General features: G+C 44.1%; 1 protein-coding gene across 2 annotated transcripts in view; it reads left to right on the forward strand.

The window, feature by feature from the left end:
* The first annotated feature begins 4,167 nt into the window (after nt 1-4,167).
* Nucleotides 4,168-17,389, forward strand: part of myo5b (myosin VB) — a 360,722-nt gene continuing 347,500 nt past the window's right edge. For both annotated transcript variants that reach the window (XM_085974944.1, XM_085974932.1), the window contains exon 1: nt 4,168-4,787. In XM_085974944.1, the coding sequence (XP_085831070.1) occupies nt 4,761-4,787 (27 nt within the window). In that variant the 5' untranslated portion in view covers nt 4,168-4,760. The remainder of the gene's footprint in view (nt 4,788-17,389) is intronic.

The raw sequence follows: 17,389 nt of genomic DNA on the forward strand, positions 1-17,389 counted from the left end.
GTCTGTAGCGTCGCGACAGAAGCTGGGGGTTCCCTGTACAATGGGTTTCAGGATGCCCTCAACGTATCCAGAGAGGTTCTCACACAGGGTTCCATTGCCTGATACGATAGGACGTCCGGGTGTGTTGGCTTTGTGTATCTTTGGGAGGCAGTAGAAGTCTCCCACGCGGGGAGTACGTGGGGTGAGAGCGCGTAGGATGCTTTGAAGGTCTGGATTGAAGGTCTTGATCAGTCTGTTGAGTTGGCAGGTGTGTTCTTTGGTCGGATCTGCGGGTAACTGTCTGTAGTGTTCCTGGTTGTCCAGTTGTCGGTATGCTTCTTTGCAATAGTCCATTCTGTTCTGTATGATGATGGCTCCTCCTTTGTCTGCTGGTTTGATGACAATGTTGTGGTTGGTCTTGAGAGCATGGATGGCGTTGCGTTGTGCTCGGGTGACATTCTGGACTGTCTTGTGAGTGCGGCTGATGAATCTAGCGTTGATGCATCTCCTGACAGCTTGAGCATACATGTCAAGCTTAGGGCAGCGACCCTCCGGAGGGGTCCAATTTGACTCTTTCTTCTTCGGTTGCTGCACTGTGGATCCCTCTGTCTGCTGTTCCGGATCATTGATTGTCTCATTGGGTTCGCTGCTGAGCAGCGCTCCGAAAGCTTGTGACTTCAAATAAAGCTGTTGAACTATAACCTGGTGTTGTGTGACTTCTTACATTTGTCCACCCCAGTCCAACTCCGGCATCTCCACACCACTGTTTATTAAATCATTTTAATGGTTTTGTCTCTGCTAATCTATCTGGTAGTCCATTTAATGCATTGATCACTCATTGTGTGCAGATAGAGTTCTTGACATTAGTCCTAAATTTGTTTTTTTATTAGTTTGAAACTCCGTCTCCTTTCCACTGTCACTGGTCTGACTATACAGCAACAATACGACCATATTTGATTTGTACTCTAAGGGTTTCGAGCACACGTTTATCTTAAGCAAGCTAATGATTGTATTAAAATAATGTAGACAGTAATTTAACGGGATTATATTAACCAGTTTGCTAAAAAAAAATACACACAGACACACAAATAGTGCACAGAGGGAATGAACTCCTAAAAGTGAAATCAAGTTAACTACTGAAATGAACCTCTTCCAACACAACAACCTTCAGGTCTGATTTATACATTACATACAGGGGGATTATCTCCTAATGTGGCTTCAGATCTGATTCATTGATACTGTGCTCACACTGCAGCTGCTGACTGTTTTCCAGGAGTAAAATGAGACTGGAGAGCCACGCTTCCCCTGTACTTAAATCACTGCGCCATCAGGTAGAGAGCAGTGTGGTGAGGCCATAAAAACAACACGAAACACTATTCACTGGCCTTAGAGTGCAGTCAATTTTTAAAACGATGGATGGTCAGCTGTTTTTGATTGATTGAAATCGAAAGGCAGCTTACAGTTGCCAGCTTTTGCCAAGTCCCAAACCAAATAGGCAGTGGAAAAGGAGTCAGGCAAATGTGGGTGAGATTGAGTTTTGAGATTTAGCTTTGCTGAAGATGGAAATTAATTAAAAACTTTAATAACTCTAATACCTCTGCATCATGAGAGACAGAAGCAAGAGGAAATATACATTTAGTTTATAAATCAGACCTCTACGGGCCGATTTTAACCCTGCCCGTCCGGCGGAAACCGGGCAGGCAGGCAGTTAAAATGGCCGCAGTGACTTACCCCCTCCGATCCCGCCGCCTTTCCGCGGGTTGTCATTTTAAGCTGCTCTATTGATCAGACAAGCAGGACATCTGCCAGAAGGCAACAGGTTCCGTCTTCAAATATGAAGATCAGGCTCTGATGATGTCATGGAAAGAAAAAGAAAGACTTGCATTTCTATAGCGCATTTCACAACCACTGGACGTCTCAAAGCGCTTTACAGCCAATGAAGTACTTTTTGGAGTGTCGTCACTGTTGTAATGTAGGAAACGCAGCAGCTAATTTGCGCACAGCAAGCTCCCACAAACAGCAATGTGATAATGACCAGATAATCTATTCTTGTTATGTTGATTGATTTGTTATGGGGACTCGACTGCAATTTTAACTGAATGAGGAAGCTGTCATGGCTTCCCTGCCAAACCAACCTGGGGCCAGAAGAGGCCCAGAAAGGCAGGTTAATTTTATTTTATTTTTTTGGTTTCCATGTGGGCCAGGTGGAGCAGGAGTGCTCCTCCGGGCCCCACAAGTAAACCTTGGGCCTCCCCCACCTTCCGACTGTGATGCCCTCCGACTCCCCCCTCCTAACCATTTATCTGACTGCTAGGGTCCCTTCCTTCGTTTCTCTGGTGGCTGCCTCCTGCCACCCGAAGTCTCGCTCTTGTCCACCGGCCAGCTAGTGCCTCCCACCACTTTCAGGTGGGGGACTAACAGGGCCCATGCAGATGAGGCCCGGGAGTTAAAATCTCTGGGGTCTCAGGTTGTAGAGGGCCGGACGGTTCCTCATCTCCCTTGGCCTCTGCCCACACAACTCTTGCTGGGAGTTAAAATGTTGGATTTGGCATTTAAGTAAAAATGCAAGTTTTTGGGTGCAAACTTAAAACAAAATTAGACCACATTTAATGTAGATCTTGCTTACTCATACTGACCTGCACATAGTTTTACACACACCTTTTGGTAACACCATGCCAAAAATCACAGTGTTGCATCAGTGCTAAAGATTCACTAAATAAACAGCATGCCCAGGCCAATATTTATCCCTCAACCAACATCACTAAAACAGATGATCTAGTCATTTATTTAATTGCTATTTGTGGGTGCTTGCTGTGTGCATATTGGCTTCCACGTTTCCTGCATTACAACAGTGACTACACTTCAAAACTACTTCATTGGCTGTAAAGTGCTTTGGGATGTCCTGCGGTGCTGAAAGGCGCTATATAAATGCAGGTTCTTTTTTTTAATTTTGTCACTAATTATTCACAGATGTGGGCTTTCTGGTATAATTTGCATTGAATCTGGATTTTTTTTTGAGGGAAAAGGTTAGATATCGTAATATTGAAAGAGTTGGACCCACTGGTCTGAGAGTGCTTCTAATGACTCAGTGGGTAAATGCACCACATTGTGTGATACTGAGATCAGGAAGGTCCAAGGATTATAACTGGTCCTCATGCTCCTGGTCTCTAAGGAGGGGTAAGTCGGCCAGGGTTGTTGAAAAAGAGTGCACGGGCAGATGTCAGATAAGGGCAGGAGTAGGAGTGGCTGTGATGCCCCGCATGGATGATCAGCTTCCTGTGGGAACTGACTAGGCTCATGCATGAGAATTAATATACTGGGCTGAGGGTTGCCAACTCTGGTTGGATGTATTCCTGGAGGTTTTATCACATGATCTCATGTCTCCAACCGCTGATCGCTTAAAACGCCCATCCTTGCAGTTTAGCGCCTTCCCCCACCAATGGGAAGGCAAACAGACTCCTCATTGCGCAATTGGATGATTCTTGACCGTGTCAAACCGACTTTATTTTCCAATCTCCAATAATTTCAGAACTGATAATTGAAAGTGTGCAAAGCAGATGAAAGAAAAACATTTTTGTTTGTTAATGATTTTTTTCTCGCTCAGTTGGAAGCACACTCGTCTCTGAGTCAGAAGGTTGTGGGTTCAAGTCCCACTCCACAGACTTGAGCACATAAAGCTAGGCTGACACTCCAGTGCAGTGCTGAGGGAGTGCTGCATTGTCGGAGGTGCCGTCTTTCGGATGAGATGTTAAACCGAGGCCCCGTCTGCTCTCTCAGGTGGACGTAAAAGATCCCATGGCGCTATTTCGAAGAAGAGCAGGGGAATTATCCCCAGTGTCCTGGCCAATATTTATCCCTCAACCAACATAACAGAAACAGATTATCTGGTCATTATCACATTGCTGTTTGTGGGACCTTGCTGTGCACAGATTGGCTGCTGCATTTCCCACAGTACAACAGTGACTACACTCCCAAAAAATTCCTTCATTGGCTGTAACACGCTTTGAGACGCCGGTGGTTATGAAAGGCACTATATAAATGCAAGTCTTTCTTTTCTGGGTTGCCTCACAGCAGTGACCAGGGGATTAATCTTTAAATTCCTGGAAACTCCAGGACAATCCTGGAGGAATGGCAACAACCCCAACTGGGTTTGACACACACAGAGAGAGAGAGAGAGAGGGAGAGGGAACGGGGCTGGTGCACTGGGGAACCACATCCCGCCCAGAGTTAGGGTCCCCGAGGATTGGAGGTGGGACGGGCAGAGAAGCGAAGCCCCGACAGATAGGACAGGTGGATGGGCAGCACACACTGTCGCAGTGCTCATATCATTCCCGGCCGTGAGCGTCAAAACGCGGAAGTCACCAGCAGATGTCTCATCGAGCAGTTCCTATTGGGAAAGGCTGTTTCGGTCACATCGGAGGGATCAGAGCACCTTGGCAGGCAATATTTTTATCAAACCTGCATTGCGTGTCTCGGGAGCAGTTTATTATTTCTTTTTTTTTCTGTATGATTTTTTAAAAAAATTTCAACCCATTACCAGCTCGGGGAGCGGCTAAAACGGAGTGGAGATCTCGACACCAACTTTACACCTGAGTAAAGGTCGCTGGAAAATAAAAAGAGAGCGAGGATCGCGCGATGAACTCGGAAAATGGCGACCAGGGAAACCTGGCTTTCCCAACGTCCAGTCTAGATGGGAATTAAAGCGGTGGGAGGCGGGGACATCGATTTATTTATTTAGCGGCAGCGGCAGATCGAGGACGCCCCACAAAGTGCAGCGCGACATGTCAGTCTCGGAACTTTACACCAAGGTAAGCGGCAAGATTGTAACCATTTTAAAATGTGTCGGTCTCCTGGATACCAGGGTCGCCCCATTCCAAACCTGTGTCAAAATACACCACAACTCCTGCACCAGCACCGCGTCCAATACTATAAAACCAACCACAAAATCCTCCCAGATTCCCTCATCAGGAGTCAACTCTTTTTTTTTTAAATGTATTGATTTATTATTTAAAAAAAAGCCTTCACCTGTTTTCCAATCTACTTCCGCACGCCGGTGTTTATTCCTCCTGGAAACAGTTGGGTTCCCGAAGCTTACCGTTTGAGATTAAAGTCAAGGTTGTGTGCGGTGGGTGAAGTTGAATTAATTTTCATTTTTAGCAGGAATTGTTCCCCCTCTCTTTATTTATTGCGATTTCAACCAACCTCGTCGTGCGGAACAGGTGTTTAATGCTGCAGTTTGGATCTGGAAGATAGGGATCGTGTGCGGTGAGCAACATTTGGAAACCGGCGTAAAATATTCCGGAGAGGGGTTTGAATCGTTTTTAAAATGATTTTATGCAGTCCCACTTTACGCAATTCTACAAATGGAAATTCAAATTTTGCTGTTTGTCTCTTTATTCCGGAAAGGTAAGGCAAGAGGGAAAAACATACTCATGATCGAGATACGCAAATGCTGATGGCCCCTTAAATCAAACTTTCATTTAATGATGAACTGAGAAGTTCTTAATAAATCTGGTACATCAGTAAGCTCCTCCTTCGCCCTAATCGATTGGGGAAATAATTATTTTTTAACTTTCACTTATATATGCGCTTCATGAGATCCTTACGAAATACTGAACCTGCCTGGGTTAAAAACAAACATTTTTTATGAACTTTATTTTGCTGTGAGTAGTAACCCCAGCCTGGCTGCGCGGATGTTGCAGTATCTCTCTCTCTCTCTCTCTATGTATGTGCATATCAAATGTTGTGATCGCACACAGACCACATTTTGTTGCATATGTAAAAAAATCCGAAGATGCCGCGGTTTGCTCCTCACAGACATTCCAATTTGCAGTTTCCTGACCAAACAACCATTAAATTCAGATTTGAGGCTCTTAATAGACCTCGAGACTGTAGCATCACAATAATACATTTTACATTAGACGGTACAACAGCAACAACAACTTGTATTTACATAGCGCCTTTAATGTAGTAAAACGTCCCAAGGCGCTGCACGGGAGTATTATAAGACAAAGCAAATTGACACCAAGCCACATAAGGAGAAATTAGGGCAGGTGACCAAAAGCTTGGTCAAAGAGGTAGGTTTTAAGGAGCGTCTTAAAGGAGGAGAGAGAGGTAGCGAGGTGGAGAGATTTAGGCAGGGAATTCCAGAGCTTAGGGCCTAGGCAACAGAAGGCACGGCCACCAATGGTTGAGCGATTATCTTAAGGGATGCTCAAGCAGGCAGAATTATAGGAGCGCAGATATTTTGGGGGGGGCGGTGGTTGTGGGACTGGAGGAGATTATATAGGGATAAGGAGGGACAAGAGACCATGGAAGGATTTGAAAACAAGTATGAGAATTTTGAAATCGAGGCATTGCTTAACCGGGAGCCATTGTAGGTCAGCGAGCACAGGGGTGATGGGCGAACGGGACTTGGTGTGAGTTAGGATACGGTACAAGTAACAGATCCCATGACACTATTTGAAGAAGAGCAGGAGAGTTCTCCTCATGCCAGCTCTGGCTCAGCGGGTAGCACTCTTGCCTCTGAGTCAGAAGGTTGTGGGTTCAGGTCCCACTCCAGAGACTTGAGCACAAAATCCAGACTGACACTTCGGTGCAGTACTGAGGGAGTGCTGCACTGTTGGAGATGCTGCTTTTCGGAGGTGATGTTAAACTGCTCTCTCGGGTAGACGTAAAAGATCCCTTGACACCAATGTTCCCTCTTTTGCTGCGCGGTCCCTTTAATTTTGTTGCAGCGGCCGTGCATGCGTGATTTCTCTTCCAGGGGAACAGCTGATGAGTGGCCTGCGCGGGACCTCCCAATTGATGCGCGGCCAAGTGCCACTTAGGGGGAACGTTGCTTGACACTATTTTGAAAAAGAGCAGGGGAGTTCTCCCTATTGTTCTGGGCAATATTTATCCATCAACCAACATCACTGACTAGATAATCTGTTTTATTTATCTCATTGCTGTTGACAGTCGTGCCTTCAATGTGCCAAACCTTTTTGGAATTGTACTGTATTCACTAGAATTTCAGTAAGTGCAATGAGTGGGTGTGTGAAATTTTCATTCTTATGTCCACATTGCAATGAATGCAGTTCTATTCTATACGACGGTTCTCTGCTTCCCAAATATTTCCACTAGAAAAATGCCAGCTGTACGAATGCACGGTTACAGCTGCTACAAAGCTTGCAACTTTGTGATTCTAGCTACGGACCATCCCCGATGACAGAAAATACATGTGTTGCATGAGGTAGACCAGGCTAGTGTATACGCGTATACTGCGATTGGTAGGGGACAGGCAGTTTCTAAACACTGGCTCCCCCTATTGCTTCGGAATGTGAACATAGATCAGAGTTAGGGTTAAATGTTGCATTTGCATTACACTAATACCAGTGTTGGATTGGCATGAAGATGTAGGCACATGGGAGCTGAGTTCTGACAAATTATATTTAAAAAAAAAAAACTGTGTGGGATCTGTATGGGGGAAATACTAGCAAATCAGCTAATGCAAGGGCAGGATAGCAGCAAGTTAATCCCTGGGACCTCTAAATCTATCCAGGTAAATTCAATAAAAGTCTGATTGGCTGTGATGGTCCTTTTTTATGAAACAAGTCATTAATGTAGATTGTAAATGGTTGGGGCCCCAGCACTGATCCCTGTGGCACCCCACTAGTTACCGTTTGCCAACCGGAAAATGACCCATTTATCCCGACTCTTTTCTGTTAGCCAATTCTCTATCCATGCTAATATATTACCCCCCATTCTGTGAGCTCTTATCTTATGCAGTAACCTTTTATGTGGCACCTTAGCAAATGCCTTCTGGAAATTCAAATACACCACATCCACTGGTTCACCTTTGTCCACCCTGCTCGTTACCTCCTCAAAGAACTCCAGCAAATTTGTTAAACATGATTTCCTTTTCATAAAACCATGCTGACTCTGCTTGACTGCATTATGATTTTCCAAATGCCCTGCTACTGCTTCCTTAATGAAGGACTCCAGCATTTTCCCAACGACAGATGTTAGGCTAACTGGTCTATAGTTTCCTGCTTTCTGTCTCCCTCCTTTCTTAAATAGGGGTGTTACATTTGCGGTTTTCCAATCTGCTGGGACCTCTCCAGAGTCCAGGGAATTTTGGTATATTGCAACCAATGCATCCACTATCGCTGCAGCCACTTCTTTTAAGACCCTGGGATGCAGGCCATCTGGTCCAGGGGACTTGTCATCTTTTAGTCCCATTATTTTACCAAGTACTATTTCCTTAGTGATAGTGATTGTCTTTAGTTCCCCCCCCTCCCTGTGGCCCCTTGATTATCCATTATTGGGATGTTGTTAGTGTCTTCTACCGTGAAGACAAATACAAAATATTTGTTCAGAGCCTGTGCCATTTCCCCGTTCCCCATTATTAATTCCCCAGTCTCCTCCTCTAAGGGACCAATGTTTACTTTAGCTACCCTCTTCCTTTTTATATACCTGTAGAAGCTCTTGCTATCTGTTTTAATGTTTCTTGCCAGTTTACTCTCATAGTTCATCTCTTTTTTTAGTCATCCTTTGCTGGTTTTTAAAATTTTCCCAATCCTCTGGTCTCCCACCAATCTTGGCAACATTGTATGCCTTCGTTTTCAATTTGATACCATCCTTTTACTCCTTTAGTTAGCTACGGATGGTGCTCCATTCTTGTCAAATATTTCTTTCTCACTGGAATTAATTTCGGCTCGGGTTAGCTCAAAGCTTTGATGGAGGCTCGGGTGATCAAAGTATCATCAGCTGCGATATAGTCAGACTGGGGGACATCAGGGATCCGTCCTGCTTGCTGAAGTCACTCGCAAATGTTCTGCAGTTCCAGGCCTGCATCAATTTCTTCGAGCTCCACCAAATCCTCCTCCTTTACTGACCCAAGTCACATGGCGAAAGCAGTTAACAATGTTGCTCTGAGTCACATGATCCCAATTTCTAGCAACAAAATTCGTGGCATCCGGCAAAGTGATCGAGAATTCTGTCTTGGCTTCAAAAGCTGCTAGTCTTTTTCTAGACAGAAACTTTTGATAGTAATTCTTGAAAAGCTTGTCAACTCCAGCATCCATCAGCTGAAGCTTACATGTGGTATTCTTTGGAAGATGGATAAGATCCACATTCATTAGGCCAGAAATTTTAGGAGGTGCAGGGCAGTTATCCATGATGATGAACTAGCTTCTACCCTGAGCTCTAAACTTTCTGTCCAGAGCTCAAAACACTGTAAAAGTCATCCAAGACTGTCAATTGAAAAGATAAATGATGCTTCCAGGGAAGTGCATTGGTGAGAAATGGAGCAAAGAATATGTGACGACTTCTGGCCACAAATATAGACAGATCTGAGAAGCGTCCTCTTCTGTTCATCGATTAAAAATGAGCAGCCAAGATGTTTCAGAAATATTTGGCACTTCCTGTCGCCAAAGGTGTGAGTTTCCCCTGGCAAAAGTTTCCAGAAAAGTCCCTTTTTATCGAGGTGGAACACATCACAAGGCCGGCACTTTTGAAGGAATGCAGGCAGCGTTAATGAAAGTCATTCCTTTGTCATTTCAGCGGTCACTTCATTGGCTTTCACGACCATTACCCTGTAAGTTACGGCATGAACCTTTTTCTATCTCTGGTTGTCAACTTGGGATTGACCAAAACAGCTTCTGCAATTTTGACAGCTTTTTCCCAATAATATTTGTTCTGAGATTCTGGGGCGATTTTGGTTGCACCCTGCAATGAGCCATTCAGGAAGTTCTGCTCCAATGTCATTGAGTTCAGAAGTGCGCAACCATTTCAGAAATCTCCACCTCTTGACTTTTCAAGGCAGAATTCCATTGCTTTTTGTAAATTTTGCTGATGGCTCCCTGAGTGAGTGTCGCAGTTGGGCCGAATGGCCTGTTTCTGTGCTGTAAATTCTATGTATACAATTCAAATTCAGTCTGACTTTTTGTTCAGAACAGTGATAATTTCGTACAGGCTCAATGGACCAGAGGGTCTTTACCTGTCCGTCATTGTTCGTATGTACCTGTGGCTCAAATTCAGATCGGTGTGCTTTTTAAAAATGTAATCAGATTTTCAGAAAAATGACAGCCGCTTTGGGTGCTAAAATACTGTACTGTAATAGCCTCTCCTAAACAACGGCCCCTTGTAGGAAGCCCCGCCCTTGAAGATGTTGTCAAAATTTGCGCTCACAAAAATTTCGGAGGGTTGAAATATAGCATAATGTTATTCGATCTTTTAATTGGGACTGCGTGTTTGCAGAACATTAGACGAATTATAACATTATCTGGCTATAACAATACGTAAACTCAGATGTATACAAAACATACCAAGCATAGCCAGGACCGGCTGCCTGTATAACATTATGTGGATTATAACAATAGGTGACTTAACATTATGCAAACTTGACTGTAGTTTAGTCACAAATTAAATAAAGACGTGAACAACGTTTCCAGAAGGCGAGTCTGTTAATTAGACTGCTCTGGTGGAGAGCAACAATTGTGTTAATTGATGCAGTTTCTCTTTATTGTATACAAAAGCAAAATACTGCGGATGCTGAAAATCTGAAATAAAAACAGAAAATGCTGGAAATACTCAGCAGGTCAGGCAGCATCTGTGGAGAGAGAAACAGAGTTAACGTTTCTCATTAACTCTGTTTCTCTCTCCACAGATGTTGCCTGACCTGCTGAGTATTTCCAGCACTCTGTTTTTATTTCTCTTTATTGTATCCTGGGATAAGAGATCATGGTCAGATGTTCTTGTTTCTTGGCTCCCTCTCTATAAAAGAAGAACCCACACAGCATTCTTTGGGTATTGAACAGAGGCAAGATATGAGTAGCATTGAAGATCAGACCTGTAACACTTTTAACAAGTACCAAACCTTGAGCTACTTTTAGATGACCTAAAAGTCCCACCCTCTATTCTGGTTTCTGGCAGGAACCTTGACTAATTACTGGAGAGCAACAGACTGAGAACCATACTCCAGCCTTCAGGAGAGGAAGGGAGGGGAAAAAAATACTTTCAGCTATAGTAAATGAATAAACTTACCAACAAAACAAACTACAGTACACTAGCAGTTTAAAAAGAAGTACAGGATCATATATTTCTGTAAAAGCTGCTGAGGAATGGAAGTACATTGTTCTGATGACGCAAAGTGGCTGTTACACTACAGCTTCTGTAACTGACGGCTGCAGCTATGACGTTGAACTATAAATGATCACATTTGTTAGTCTGAATATTAATATCCTTTGCCGTTTAGGTTTGCCAACCCTCCAGGATTGTCCTGGAGCATCCAGGAATTAAAGATCAATCTCGTGGCCACTGTTGGCGAGCAACCTGGGAGAAAAACATTTAGGCAGTGTAAAAAAAAAAAAAAAAAAAAAAATATGGTGTGTTTTTCTCATAATTTCTTTGTACATTTTTGTTTATTAGTTATAAAAATATTGGCGATGGAGGGGGTGGGGAAGGCTTTTTAACTGGATGGGGTGGCTGAAGGTGCTAGGTCATGTAATGAAAGCTCCAGGATATGTCCAACCAGAGTTGGCAACCCTGTTGGATAAATTACTTCTGGATTGGTTGGACTGAAGTTAAGTGGACTAATTTGAGATCACTGCAATAAATGGATTTGCCTCAAAACATTTGCAGTACAATAGATGCTGTTTTGATCTGCATAAATGCTTATCATATAGTGCTTAAGACCCAATATCCTAGGTGACTTGATGCTTCAGAAACTGTTAATGCCTACCTCTAAACTGATACTGTAAATCTTGTCTTTAGGAAAACGGTTAAGTCCATTGTGATCAACTTTAGTGAACACAAGGCTGAATGGTTGTGTGTGTCTGTTTATATAAGGTAACGAATACATCAGAGTTGATACAAGAGAGCTGCTGTATTGTATTCAGTAAATTTGGTAAAGCACTTTTGAGTTATTTTAGATCTCGTACTGTCATGTAATGCATACATTTTTATTTTTGAAGTTACAGTGCTTACCTTTTAACTTCATTTCCCTCTTTTCTTTTCCTCTTCATCTCTTAGTCACGCACCTACTGTGATAAGAGGGTGAACATAAAATCTGCTCTCGGCCCCTCCGTTAAAGTTGATGTGAACTGACTTCTGAAGGATGAGCTTGCTTTGGAATTTCTCTTCTTGAGGGGTGACTAGTGTCCCTTTGGCAACAGGGTTCAGATTGGGAACTGAGAAGAGCACAGTGGTTGTGAGGAGTGGAGTGGGTGGGGGATGTGGAAGGGGGTCAGTTTTAAGAACATAAGAAATGGGAGCAGGAGTAGGCCATGCGGCCCCCTTGAGCCTGCTCCGTTATTCAATAAGATCATGGCTGATCATCGACTTCAACTCCACTTTCCCGCCCCATCTCCATATCCTTTGATTCCCCATGAGTCCAAAAATCTATCTATCTCAGCCTTGAATATACTCAAAGACTCAGCACTCACAGCCCTCTGGAGCAGAGAATTGCAAAGATTCACAGCCCTCTGAGTGAAGAAATTTTTCCTCATCTCAGTCTTAAATGGCCGACCCCTTATCCTGAGACTATGCCCCCTAGTTCTAGACAATCCAGCCAGGGGAAACGACCTCTCGGCATCTACCCTGTCAATCCCCTTCAGAATCTTGTATGTTTCAATGAGATCACTTCTCATTCTTCTAAACTTCATTCTACACAATCTCTCATCATAGGACAGCCCCCTCATCCCAGGAATCAATCTAGTGAACCTTTGCTGCACCGCCTCCAAGGCAAGTATATCCTTCCTTAGATAAGGAGACCAGAACTGTGCACAGTACTCCAGGTGTGGTCTCACCAAGGCCCTGTACAATTGTAGCAAGACTTCCTTACTCTTATACTCCAACCTCCTTGCAATAAAGGCCAACATGCCATTTGCCATCCTTCTTGCTTGCTGTACCTGCATGCTAGCTTTGTGTTTTCTTGCTCGAGGACACCCAAATCTCTGAACACCAACATTTAAAAGTTTCTCCCCATTTAAAAAATATTCTGTTTTTCTATTCTTCCTACCAAAGTGAATAACCTCACATTTCCCTACATTCTTAACCTGGAAAGTCAAGTGATTTTTTATGCATTTGTTTTATATTAACTTCCCTTCACATAGCTTTGTTTTTAAATGCTACTGTCTCTTGAAATTTGATATTCAAATATGGTTATTCATTATGTCACTATCTCGCATGTGGAGATCTCCCAATTAGCCTTCATACAATTTTTGACTTGCAGCCTCCTAACTCCTACTAGCGTTTTTCTTTTTTCCTTTTGCTACCTCTTACCCTTATGACACACTGTGCCAAATATGAGTGAGAACCAGCAGGGAGGAAAGGTCCTTTTTTGTTTAAAAAAAAAAAAAAAAATTGTGTGGATTTCTTTGGTTTTTGACAGGCAGCCAAGATCAGTAGTATCGGGAACAAAGTCCATATCCTTTCGAAACTGCTGTGCTGTTATCTGAATCCTTGGTTTAGAGCTACTCAAGTTTTTTTGTGAGAACATTTACCTGATTATTCACAAATTATCCTTCCGTCCACAAAAATAGAGATAATCCAGTGGAGCAGATTGCTACTTGTTTAAAATAAACCTTTTTTTATCCCCTGGGGTATATTTTGTGACGTACATTTTTCCCCCTTATATTTGGAAGTTGCTGCTGCTATCTCCATAACCAGCTGTCGCAAACTGCCCATGCATGAATTTTCCCTCTTTCCCTGCCCCTTCCCCCGCCCCCCCAACCCCCTCACCATCTATCCTCCCCTTGCTGGGAGTGAGTCTATTTATTGCCTCCTGCTCAAAACAGTTCAGATTAGGAACTGAGCAGACTGGTCACGAACCTACAACTATTTCTGCTCCATCACACTAATATTGGGGCAGTCGTTCAATGCCACTATGCTCCTATGGAATCAAATATTTCTTCAGGTGGAGCAGCCTTACCACAAGTTGCAGTGATTGTGGATATTTATTGGCCCTGAATTTCTGATCGGAGGCTTTCTGCGGGCGGATGCCTCTGATTTGGGGGGTAAAAAACTACCAACCTACCTGCTGGTTCTGTAGATCCCGAGGCTTCCGCTCCTGGGCTTCTCCTGTTGGAAATGTGCAGAGACCCAGGTATCCCGGGGCGCTTGCGAACCACATGCATAGGCCAGGTGAACCAATCAAAGAAGGGAATCCCCCTTCATACTGTAGGGACAGAACTGTCAAAAGTATGACAGGGGATCACATTTAAAAACAATAAAAAATTTAATTTTTTTTTTACATAATTAAAATTCCATTTAATTAAATATAAAAATTTTAAATGTTTTTACAGGGCTAAAAAATAAACTTGCATTTTTGAAGAGTTTTTAAATTTATAAATGAGTTATCAAATTAAATTTTTCTATTTTTCAACACTCTTATGCTGGTAAAAGCAGGCCTTACAGCTTGCTTTTGCCAGGCGTAAGAATTCTATGGCCTTTCAGCGGGTGGAAGTTGTGCAAAAAGCGCAACTATCCACCCGCAGAGGCACTTTTCCCAGGCAGGCGAATGATTGGTCACGAGAATTCTTGACAGATCGCAAGTGCCAGTTGTCAGCGCATGCGCTTCGCATGCCTGAAACCGGCACTTGCGATGCCCCTACGGGTGTGTACACACCTGTGGGGATCGGAAAATCCGGCCCAATGTTGGTAACCCATCTGTTGAAAAGGTAAATACAGTCATCAGTTGGAGACTATTAGGATGGTATATGTAGTACATTGTGGCCTGTAATTCCTACTGATGTCTGTCTGATTTTGTGGTGCTAATTGGGCAGGAATGTCCACCCAATATCTGCTGACTCTTCATATTTCAATCCCTTCATGGCCTCCCCTCTCCCTATCTCTCTTGCATTCTCTAGTCCTACAAGGACCCTCCTCCCTCTGAGCTCTCTGTTCATTTCACTTTGCCCCGAATTGGCAACTTTGCCTTCAGCCACCTCGGTCACGCTTTCTGGAATTCTTTCCCTAAATTCCTCCACCTCTCTTTCTTCCTTTTTAAGACTCTCCTTAAAACCCACCTCTTTGACCAAGTTTTTGGTTACCCCTCCTAATATTTCCTTCTTTGGCTTAGTGCCAATCTTCCTGTTAAGCTGAGCGGCCGTGCAGCGGTCTGGAGGTCCCGTGCACGCTGCTCACTGGCTTTTCAATGGAAATAACTTCGTATGCGTGAAAATTTGAATGAGCCGCGCAGCCAGTTCAAGGGACCGTGCACGAAAAAAAAATATTACAGGGGACATTGCTTAGTGCCCATCTCTTCCTTTGATCACGCACTCGAATTGCCTTGGATGTTTTTCTGTGTTATCGATGCCACATAAATAGGGTTGACTGGCGTAAACATCTGCCCATCTTTGGACAGATGCATTCAAATGAGGCGGCAATGATGCAGTCATTTTCTGAGAGTCATTTTCTGAGAGTATCATCTTATTTGAGCTCATTCTGAATAATGTCAGTATAAAACTGGTACCCAGGGTTGCAGGCAGTATCTAAATTTAAAGGGACATTTACAGGTGCTGTTAAACCTTTTTTTTAAATTTGTTTATGGGATGTGGGCATTGCTGGCAAGGCCAGCATTTATTGCCCATCCCCAATTACCCTTGAGAAGGTGGGTGTGAGCCGTCTTCTTCAACCGCTGCATTCCGTGTGGTGAAGGTGCTCCCACAGTGCTATTGGGGAGGGAGTTCCAGGATTTTGACCCAGCGACGATGAAGGATCGGCGATATGCTTCTAAGTCAGGATGGCTTGTGATTTGGAGGGGAACTTGGAGGTGGTGGTGTTCCCATGCGTCTGCTGCCCTTGTCCTTCTAGGTGGAAGAGGTCACGGGTTTGGGAGGTGCTGCCGATGAAACCTTGGCGAGTTGCTGCAGTGCATCTTGTGGATGGTACACACTGCAACCACGGTACATCGGTGGTGGAGGGAGTGAATGTTTAAGGTGGTGGATGGGGTGCCAATCAAGCGGGCTGCTTTGTCCTGGATGGTGTTGAGCTTCTTGAGTGTTGTTGGAGCTACACTCATCCAGGCAAGTGGAGAGTATTCCATCACACTCCTTACTTGTGCCTTGTAGATGGTGGAAAGGCTTTGGGGAGTTACTACTGCTGTTATTTTGGTAGTATATTTAATTGATGTTGGCCATCCATTTGGTCATTTGTGGGTGTGCACTCCCCCACTCAACCAGCAGTGCGTTGTTTGACACATTCCCCAGTACCTGCCATATGCTTGATGCTCCACGTGAGATCTAGCTCTTGGGCAACAGGCAACATGCCCTGACACGCCGGCCAGCAGTTCCACAAGTTCCATCCCCAGTTGCTCCTGCTCAATCTGTAGGTCAGACCTGCTCTGTGTGTCACCCACTCCCCTCTGACTCATTCTCTAATTCCTTCTGCGGGGAGCTGGTGCTTTTTTAAAAAATTCGTTCACTGGATGTGGCAAGGCCAGCATTTATTGCCCATCCCTACTTGAGTGACTTGCTAGGCCATTTCAGAGGGGCAGTTAAGAGTCAACCACATTGCTGTGGGTCTGGAGTCACATATAGGCCAGACCGGGTAAGGATGGCAGATTTCCTTCCCTAAAGGACGTTGGTGAACCAGATGGGTTTTTACGACAATCCGATAGTTTCATGGTCACCATTACTGATGCTTGCTTTTTGTTCCAGATTTATTTAATTAACTGAATTTAAATTCCCCAGCTGCCGTGGTGGGATTTGAACTCGCGTCTCTGGATTATTAGTCGAGGCCCTGGATTACTAGTCCGGTAACATAACCACTATGCTACCGTTCCCTTGCGAGGTATTAAGTGATGGTGTACACTGTAACGTCCTAGCAGAGCTGAATGTCGTAGCTGTGGTTCTTCTACCAGATCTGGAGGAGTAAACATAGAAACATAGAGATAGGAACAGGAGTAGGCCATTCGGCCCTTCGAGCCTGCTCCGCCATTCAATGAGATCATGGCTGATCTTCCTCTGAGATCTTAGCTGATCTTACCAATTCAGTACCCCGTCCCCGCCTTTTCTCCGTAACCCTTAATCCCCTTAGCCTTCAGAAATATATCCAATTCTCTCTTGAAAATATTTATTGAATTAGCCTTCACAGCCCTCTGTGGCAGGGAATTCCACAGGCTCACCACTCTTTGAGTGAAGAAATTCTTCCTCATCTCTGTTTTAAATGATTTGCCCGCTATTTTTAGACTGTGGCCCCTGGTTCTGTGCTCCCCTGCCATTGGAAACATTCTCTCTGAATTCAGCCTGTCCAGGCCTGCCATAATTTTATATGTTTCGATGAGATCCCCTCTCAATCTTCTAAACTCCAGTGAGTACAAGCCCAAACTATTCAATCTCTCCTCGTAGGTCATTCCCGCCATTCCAGGTATCAGCCTGGTGAATCGCCGCTGCACTCTTTCCATGGCAAGAACATCCTTCCGCAG

Source organism: Somniosus microcephalus, chromosome 2, assembly GCF_052327205.1.
Source record: "Somniosus microcephalus isolate GS21.2 chromosome 2, FLI_Smic_1.0, whole genome shotgun sequence".
Taxonomy (NCBI): domain Eukaryota; kingdom Metazoa; phylum Chordata; class Chondrichthyes; order Squaliformes; family Somniosidae; genus Somniosus; species Somniosus microcephalus.